The following is a 10,311-nucleotide window of genomic DNA, read 5'->3' as shown; positions in this document are numbered from 1 at the left end:
GTCTCGAACCCGTGGGCTCAGGCAATCCACTCACCTCAGCCTCCCAAAGCACGGGATTATGGGCTGACATCATCAACATATAGCACGTGCTCAATCTAATCTTGCCAAATGAGTGAACAAGTCAATAAATCATATTATAGTTTTCTATTATCTGGTTAAGGGAGTGGAGCATGGACTCCCCAGGGTCAAATTGTTTCTGCACTTCACCAGTTGTGTTCTACTCAATTATTTAATGTTTCAATTTTCTTTCTGTTAAATGGACAGTTCTGGCACATCGTAAGCATCGGTTGATGTTAACTCCTACAATTCAGGGTAGGAAAGGAGTTTTCCCTCCAAATGGAAGAATTTGGAGTAGAAATTGTTGGAGGATGGGTTTTGTATTAACATTTGGATTATTTTTCCTTTCAATTACATTCTTTCAAAAATGACCAAGGACACCTTAAAAAAGGCAGTGAGTGATCCCAGACAAATATTGAATGCCCATAGGATTGCAGAGGGTTCATATATTAGATAAATGTTGAGAAGGGTGACTTCTAAGTCTCTTCCAATTTGGGGAATGTGATTATAGGATTTTGGTTTTAGAATCATTGTCTTCCTTACCTTCATTTCCAATCTGTACTCCCTCACAATCAAGGAATTCATCCATTTCCCAATGAATCAAAACATTGTTGAAAAAAGAAGTGACTTCAATCTACCTAGAATGGTCAAGGCTATGCTCCCAGGGAGAATGTTCATGCAAAGGGACCCTATCTGGGAAGAAATTCATGTTCTATCTGTGTAGAGGAGGACTTCACATGGAGTAAGGGATCCTTGTGTCTGAAAAGAAAGAGTTAAATGCTTTTAAATAGGTTATATCAAAATGCTACGTATATTTTTCTCCATGTCAGTTAATGCTATCCTGTTAGCCTCCTAGATTCTGAATGCCTGTTATAATATTTTGCAAAGTCTGTTTTAAAATGAAAATGAACCCAGAATGACAATGCTTCTTGAGTGCATTTTATAATTTAAAAAACAGGATGAGACATCTGTATAAATATTTTATTTCTATTTATTTGCTAATTATAAAATAATCTGTTATGTTTGTCATTGTGAATTTAAATAATGATTTGAAAATAATACATGTGTTACTTGCATTTGTGTGTTTTATTAGCTAAGAAAAATAAGGCATCCTATACTGTGCACAGCTTTCTTAATATTATGCTATTTTTTCTATAAGGCAATTTATAACAATGCTTAGGCCAGTGTTCTCCAAAAAGATTACTTAGAAAAAGAATTACTTGGATAGATTCCAAGATGGTAGCAATTTGCAAGTCTACCATTCTTTTTTCTCCTTCTGGCAGCCTACCAGTAATCCGTGTAACTAATTTCAGAGGATAAGAAGAAACTTGATAACTGTTTATAAAACTTCTTCAAACTACTTTAATAGCAGTCATTGATTAGAAATAGGAACATAAATTGGGTTAACAACTAAAAGTAAAATTCTTAAAGCAGCTTTTACTTATTCCTTAATTTTTTTTTTCAAACAAATACTGGGGATGCCAAAAAATGTATACACATTTTTAGAGATGTTGTCTGTGTGTTACTTTTAGTTCATCATCAGAAGTGTCTGGATGCTGATGGTAACTACTCTGAGTACCTCTTATAATTGTAGAAGTCAAATGTCACTTGCATTCATCTTGTTATTGGTATATATTGAATATTACAATTTTGATACAGTTTCTTCCTTTCTTAAAATGTGTATACAATTTTTGGTACCCTCTGTATATGTTAGGAATTTATTGTGTCATAGTCTCTACTTAATGTTCTCTAAGCTTTATTCTTCTCATTTATAAAATGAGGATTACCTATGTCACAGAGTCACTGGGAAAATTAATGATATAAATAGCATGCAAAGTATTGAGTAAAGCAAGAACCAAGAAATGCTAGCAATCATCATTATCAACATGAAATTCATTGCTATTTACTATGATGATTGCTATTGTCTTGGTTAGTCTAGCCTTACAAACATGATAGTTAGTAAAAACTAACTTTAAATGTTTTAGTTTATTGCTCTATTTAATCAACTAGATAATAATACTAGCAGATATATATTAAACCTTTTCTACAGTGATGTCATTATTTAGAGATTCGAAAGACATAGGCCCAGAATATCTTTGAGGCTTCTGGGATATTAGAAAGATTTTAAATTATTAAAATAATAAATACTGTGTAGCAGGTATTTTTCTACAAACTTCACATGCATTAGCTCACAACGATGCTATAAAGTGGGTTCTATTTTTATCCCATTTGAAAGATGAAGAACCTGAGGAATGGGGAAGAGAAGTATTTTGTCTGAAGTCACAAGGCTAGTAGGTGGTAGGATGGGAGACTGAATCTAAGCAGTTTGACTCCAGAATAGATTTACTTAATCACAGACTTTATTGTTTTCAGGAGATTGTTATATAGCCAGAGCACTGTGGATGCAATGTAACATCTGTCATAAGTACACAGCATTCTGTTTCCTTTTATACAGGGCCTTATATGATATACGGTTTCCAATGTTCTCCCTTTCCTGAATAATTCTTGGATACAGTAGCGCAAAGACTTTCTTGGCCTTTCTCACCATTATATTATTTGTCCCTGGGACAGGACTTGGCACATACTAGGTGTTGTTTAACAAATATTTGTTGGATGAATTAATGAAATTAGTTACTACAAAGAAAAAAATGAATCAACTTGTGTTACTCTAATAAAAACTGTTTAATACAATTTATTTCACCTTGATTTTCTTTTTCTTTTTATTTATTTTTATTTTTTATTTTTAGTTGGAGTCTCACTCTGTCGCCCAGACTGGAGTGTAGTGGCCACTCCCGGCCACCACAGTCTCAACCTGCTGGGCTCCAGCGATCCTTCTGCCTCAGCCTTCCGAGTAGCCGGAATTACAGGCGTGCACTACCACGCCCGGCTGATTTTTTGATTTATTGTAGAGATGAGGTCTCGCTGCCCAGGCGGGTCTCGAATCCGCGGGCTCAGGCAATCCACTCACCTCAGCCTCCCAAAGGTGCGGGATTATAGGCTGAGCCACCGAGCCCGGCTTGGTTTTCTTTTTAAATCTCTGTCTAGTCACATTAAAATTATTCATATATCATCAAGCTGAGGCTTTTCTTATTTCCTTGTTATGTCCATGTTCGTTATTTATGCTGGAAAAAAAATCTCATCGTTGTGCTTATAAAACTAACAAAGCTACTGAACATGCATGCATTTTTTTCTAATCCAAATTTCAAAGAATAATATCCCCATGCCTATTTTCAACAGCATCTATCCTTACCCCAATATCTTGTTTTGGCTCAGTGATCTGATATTAACTAGAGATGAGCTTTCTTTTTAATAGCACTTCTAGCTGAAAACAAACTGCTAGTATGGCTCTGAGTTATGTTGCTTTTACCTACCCTTAACTATCAAACTATAAAAGATTTTATCATATTATTTCATTTTTAAGTTTTAAAAATGTTCTTTAAAGGGATATTCTCTATCAAGAATAAAAATAAGTTTAATCCCATTCTGAATGTGTTGAATAAGTACTGTCATGTAATTATTGCCATATTTGCTGAACTTCTTTTACTTCTCTGATCACCCAAAATTTGCAGCGAAGTATATTGAGCATCATAAGCTAATATGCCCTTACTTAGAAAACTCAGGGAACTTGCACTCTGGTTCTTTTGTCACCCAGTATTCTAGCAAGAAATTGATGGCTTTGCCCAAAAAGGGGTAATTGAAGGGTTTGTGATAAAGAAACCAACCATTTGTCAAGAGTTGGAAGGGTTAATGAAAACCAATGAATATGGAAAACACCCCAGATGAAAAACAGAAAGGAACCATGATTGCTTTTTGCTCACATTACCATCTTAGCTTCTTGTTACTATGAGAATCTAATGCTGCCACTGCTGATCTGACAGAAGACAGAGCTCAGGCGGTAATGTGAGCAGTTGGGAGTGCTGTAAATACAGATGAATCTTTGCTGGCCAGCCACTCACCTCCTGCTGTGCAGCCTAGTTCCTATCAGGCCACAGACCACTACCAGCTTGTGGCCAGTGGCTGGGAACCCCCGCTTAATGATTATAAATGGTTAAGAGTCTAGTGTTCTTAAATCTTCATCTGCTTTGCCCAAGAACCTACACTGGTTGCCGGCTGCTATGGATATCAAGTGTAATATCCTCTGCCTAGGCTTATAATTTCTGCAGCACATCCTCAACATATGTAACCAACAATCTTTACTTCCTAATTATTTCTCCACATGGATCTTCTACGTATTCTAATGTGTTCTCCACACATGGCTCTAATTTCTGCTTTGGTTGATGTTATTTCCTCCTCTTTGAAAGATTACCCCTTGGTCACTAAATCTTAAAACCCTATTCTCTCTAAAAATAATTTCCTTTACGTTATCTTTCCTAAATTATCAGCCTGCCCCTATGATATACTCTTCTTAAACTTTTATTATATTTGCTTGTTTTTCTACATACTTTGGCATTCATTTGTTTTATAGTTATATACTGTGTTATTCTTGTGTTGATAGTAAAGTTTATTCTTTCTTTTATATACCTCACATCATCTGAGAAAATTATAAAGATAACATCTGACATATGGCAGTCTGCCAGTAAATTACTTTCAAGTTAGATTAGGCACTTGAATTGTACTTGCCTATTAGTTGGTTGCTTGTTTGGTTAATCTGGAGCAACTTTGAGAATATTAACCAAACCCACACAAACAGTGCATACTTTTTGATGATTATTTTCTCTCTCAGTTATTTACCTGCAAGGAAAAAGTTAAGGTGAAACTCAAATATTTAGCTTCATGGATATCCCTTACACTGTTTTTTCATAGCACACACAAAAAAACCCATAAACACTTTATAGAAAAAGAGGATGTGAAAGAATGCATATTCAAGCAAGTACTCTTCAGTTTAGCTTTTTAAAATGTAGATTATTACATTTGGCATAATAACAACATATGACTTTTAAGTTTTGAGCAGATAGCAAATGCCTTTTTACTTTGAACATTATTTTGTAAACATTGCTCTATATGTTTATATATACATATGCATAAATACATAAAAGTATACAAAGATATGCATGGTGTTAACATTGTTTACTTAAGATAGATACAGTACAGATTTTTGTTCATTTACCTTCATTTTCTGACAATATAAACATTGCTAAATTCCTTGAAAAATAATTGTCACAATTAAGACATTTTCCTTAGTTACAGACTTTATATGATTTCCGTACAAGATGATCGAGAGTTAGTTATTTTAATTAAATGACTTTATTTTATGTACTGAATCACTCAGTGAATTAACCACAGTAAATGTTTGTCAATTACAGTATAGCCTACCCTAAACATTGTCTATTGATATTTAAACTGTTATATTTATATCATAACTGACAAAATACAAAATTTGTATAATGTCAAATTTAAAAATGAAAACAAAAATTTAATCCAGAAGTAGCTATTTCATATGTCCAAAGAAGAAAACAAAGAATAGCATTTCTTGGAATCTTTTAATTTCAAGTGAGGTAGTTTGGAATTTCATCATTTATGCAGAAGAGTAGCTTGAGTTCAACTTACATGACACATGTAAAATTTAAGATTTTAAGTAGAGCATGAAGGCATATAATTAAATGGGAGTCATATACATACACATACAAATATAATGTATGTGCTTAAAATGAATACCATATTAACTGGAAGGTTAGATGCTATGTTCTAAAACCAAGATAAATTATACATTGAATTACTTCACAAAGTCATTTCAGTAAATAGAATACACTGTTTATATTAGTCTGCATTGCTATAAAGAAATACCTGCGGCTGGGTAATTTATAAAGGAAAGAGGTTTATTTTGGCTCACAGTTCTGCAAGGCACTAGAATCTTCTGGGCTTCTGGTGTGAACTCAAGAAGCTTACAATCATGATGGAAGGTGGAGAGAAAGCAGGCAGGCATGACAAAAGGAGCAAGAGAGAAAAAAGGAGGTGCCAGGCTCTTTAAACAACCAACTTTCCCATTAACTAACAGAACTTAACTTCACCAACCCATTCAACAACTGCACCAACCCATTCATGAGAGACTCGCCATCTCCATCTACTAGACCCCACCTCCAACACTGGTGATTACATGAAATTTGGAGGGGACAAAAAATGCAAACTATATAACTCTTAATGGAATCAATGAATTTTCCCACCTTATTTAGAAACCACAGAGAGTAAACCTATGTAATGAAAGGTCTTAATTACGATGGATTATGTAATGTTTTGCTCCCTTACAGTTTAATCGAGGTGATGGACATTAATCAAATAATCTTATAAATAATGGAATTAAGCCGGGCTTGATGGCTCAGCCTGTAATCCTGCGCCTTTGGGAGGCTGAGGTGAGTGGATTGCCTGAGCCCGCGGGTTCTAGACCCGCCTGGGCAGCGAAACCTCATCTCTACAATAAATCAAAAAAATCAGCCGGGCGTGGTAGCACATGCCTGTAATTCTGGCTACTTGGAAGGCTGAGGTGGAAGGATCGCCGGAGCCCAACAGTTCAAGGCTGCGGTGGCCGAGAGCAGCCACTGCACTCCAGTCTGGGCAACAGAGTGAGACTCCAACTCAAAAATAAATAAATAAAATACAAAATAAAAATAACATAATTACATATAGTGATTAATCAAAGTAGTTAGTATTTTTTTAAATATTTAAAAGATACCAATAAACGAAATGGGATCCATAGGCCAGAGAAAAGTAAATATAATGAAAAGACTGAAAATTTATTTCCCAGAACAGAATCACAAAGGAAGTTCCTTCAATACCTCACCATGTAAGGCATGGAGGAGACGGATAGCTCTAAGCTACAATTCCTTGAGTTTTAGTTATGGAGTGCCATGCTTTATCACTGTAAGCCCAGAAGGAGGGAATTGGTTGATGACTATAATTTTCTGTATAACCAAATAGGATGAAAATAGAGTAAAATTCTAACTCTAGCTAAATATTGCTTCAAGCTGGGAAAAATGGACAATAAAATATAGTGGACAAGAGCATGGGTTTTTGGGTCCAGCATGCTTGGTTATGAATACTGGCTTTACTACGTATATAGTACTCATTCACTCAACAATGCACTTCATTAAACATTAACTATATGCCTGGCAAGTTTGCTAGGCACTGGTGGTAAAGCTGAGATCAAAGTACATATAATTTTTGCTCCCTTACAATTTAATGAAGGAGATGGACATTAATCAAATAATCTTATAAACAACATAGTTATATACACTGATAAATCAGTCCAGGAAAAATTCTGGAACCTATGCAAGTATATTTTAGATGTAGCCAAGTCTAAAATGGTATAAAATATCCAGGGATAATGCCATCCTAAGGTAGACAAGAACATCATGCCATTGACAGAAGAGCAGTTAGAGAAATTAGCTTAGAGCCAAACCACTCACCTTTATTCTAAAATAAATGAAAGCCATGGAAGACTTTTAAGCAGGAAAGTTGCAAGATCAAAGTTTTGTGTTTAAAGACACTCTAGCTGGAATAAGAAAAAAAATTGATTGAAAGATGTTAGAGTATTGTGGAGAATTCAGTGAAGGGGTATTTGAAACACTTCAAACAAGAGAGGCTTTGGTAGCTGAATGGAAGAGAGTACCAGTTACTGAACTAGGAAATGCATAATGAGGACCAGATTTACTTGCATTTTAATTTGACTAAGTTGATTGAGTTCAAGATGCTTGAGAGATCCAAATGAAAAACTGACCTCCCATATGACCCCTCAATCCCCCTACTGGGAATATATCTGGAGGAATTCAAATCATCCTATGAAAAAGATACCTGCACATGTATGTTTATTGCAGCATTGTTCACAATAGCAAACACATGGAACCAAATGTGTTGCCCACTAAAAGAAGACTGGATTTTAAAAATGTGGTACATATACATGATGGAATATTATGCAGCCATAAAGAAGGACAAAATTGTGAACTTCACAGCAATTGGGATGGCCTTAGAGTCTACAACACTGAGTGATCTATCACAGAGCCAAAGAACTGCATATCTCATGTTCTCACTCATAAGCAGATCTTGAACAATTATCACAATACTATGAGAAAAGGATTGGCAGTAGTAGAAAACTGCCAGGGAAGAGAGGGGTGTGCTGGAGGAGGGTAGAGGGGTGGGATTGGCAGTAGTGGGAATCTGCTGGGGGAGGGAGAGGCACACCTCGTCAACAAGGGTACCTGCATAATGAACAATTTGTATACATAACCCTGAATTGTACCCCACATCTTTCAAATAAAAAATGTTAAAAAGAAAATGCCAAGTAAGCTTTTGGATGTAAAAGTCTGAAGCTCAGCAAGTCCTGGTTAGAAACATCAATCTGATATTCATTGGGCTATATAGTTGCTTATTGAAGTCATAGGTATGGATGCGATAACCTGGAGAAAGAAAGTACTAGAATCAGAAGAGGAAGAATCATTGACTAAAGATTTCAAAAAATGCAAATATTTAAAGATGGATTAAAATTAGCAAAAGAGACACAGCAACAAAGAAGTGAGGGAAAAATCTAGAGAAAACCAAGAAACAAAGGAAAGGAGTTGCCTCAAGAGAGAGTGGTCAATAGTGATGAAAGTTTTTGAGAAGTCAGGCTCAAGAAGGATTGAACATTATCAGGCATGCAGCTTGTGAGTGGAGTTACCAGGTGCATAAACCAGGCTGTGGTGGTTACATATGAGGAAATATATTTCACATAGACAACTCTTTGCTAGGCAAGAAAAAAAATAGAACAACAACTGAAGCAGTAGTTACAAAGTAATTTTTTAATGAGATAGACTTAAATATGTCTCAGTAGTGATAGAAATGATCTGCTAAAGAGAAAGAAACCTAAAAGAGAAGAGAAGGGATAATCGTGAGAATGCCTACCACAACTTTGGCTGAATTACTTTATGTTTCAGCCCTGTTTTCACAGCTATAAAATGGGAAAATGTTTCAGTCCTGTTTTCACAGCTATAAATACCTCATAGGATTATCCTAGTAATTAAATAATATGAGGTCTGTGGAATGCTCAGTAAAATTTCTGGCACACAGAATGTGTTTAATAAATTGGTACTAGCTGGGCTCGGTGGCGCAGCCTGTAATCCCGCGCCTTGGGAGGCTGAGATGAGTGGATTGCCTGAGCCCGCAGGTTCGAGACCTGCTTGGGCAACTTGATGAGACATCATCTCTACAATAAATCAAAAAATTAGCCGGGTGTGGTAGCGCGTGCCTGTAGTTCCAGCTGCTTGGAAAGCTGAGGCGGAAGGATAGCTGGAGCCCAGCAAGTCGAGGCTGCGGTGACCAGGAGCGGCCACTGCACTCCAGTCTGGGCGAAGGAGTGAGACTCCAACTCAAAAAAACCAAAACAGCCGGGCTCGGTGGCTCAGCCTGTAATCCCACGCCTTTGGGAGGCTGAGGTGAGTGGATTGCCTGAGCCCGTGGGTTCGAGACCCGCCTGGGCAGCGAGACCTCATCTCTACAATAAATCAAAAAACCGCCCGGGCATGGTAGCGCGTGCCTGTAATTCCGGCTACTCGGAAGGCTGAGGCGGAAGGATCGCTGGAGCCCAGCAGGTCGAGGCTGCGGTGGCCGGGAGCGGCCACTGCACTTCAGTTCGGGTGACAGAGTGAGACTCCAACTCAAAAAATCAAAAACAAAAACAAAACAAAATAAATAAGTAAATAAATTGGTGCTTAACATGAATCTAGCCACTAACATACATATTAGTCTTATACATATTAGATTCTCAGTAAGTACTTGTTAAATCTTGAATTAATATGATTCTTATAATATGATTATTAACATAATTTTTGATTATTGGGTATAGAAAAGAGTCACACATATTACTGTATTTTGGGTCATGGACACACCTTGGATATTCACTGATGAGGATGATGAGGATGATAATGATGATATATGATCATTATCTGATGATGTTGATGTCTTGGCATTTGTATTCACAGGGTACTATTTTCCTGCCTGGAAATAAAGTTGTTGAACATTCCTGCAATGAAGAGAACCCAGGGAAATACCTTTTTGAAGTAATTCCAGGTAAGATATTTTTCTGATGAGATTAAATTATTGTTATTCTGTGTTGGTAAAGATGAAGACGGTCAAACTGATTTTATTATTTTTGAATTATGACTGAAAACATTAATTTGAAGAGGCAGGTGTCAAGTTTGGTTTGTATTTATACAGATAATGATTTAAGGTTCATACAGTGGCACAAATGAATGTGCTTGCATACATACACAACACATGCACACACAC

General features: G+C 36.3%; 1 protein-coding gene across 1 annotated transcript in view; it reads left to right on the top strand.

The window, feature by feature from the left end:
* LOC103251216 (rho GTPase-activating protein 24-like) overlaps positions 1-10,109 on the top strand; it is a 149,669-nt gene extending 139,560 nt beyond the window's left edge. The window contains exon 2 of the mRNA XM_008049809.2: positions 10,005-10,109. Coding sequence (XP_008048000.1) covers positions 10,005-10,109 — 105 coding nt within the window. The remainder of the gene's footprint in view (positions 1-10,004) is intronic.
* Positions 10,110-10,311: the final 202 nt, after the last annotated feature.

This window comes from Carlito syrichta, unplaced genomic scaffold (assembly GCF_000164805.1).
Source record: "Carlito syrichta isolate Samal-C Ts95f unplaced genomic scaffold, Tarsius_syrichta-2.0.1 Scaffold137276, whole genome shotgun sequence".
Lineage (NCBI taxonomy): Eukaryota > Metazoa > Chordata > Mammalia > Primates > Tarsiidae > Carlito > Carlito syrichta.
This window is presented reverse-complemented; position numbering and strand designations above follow the sequence as displayed.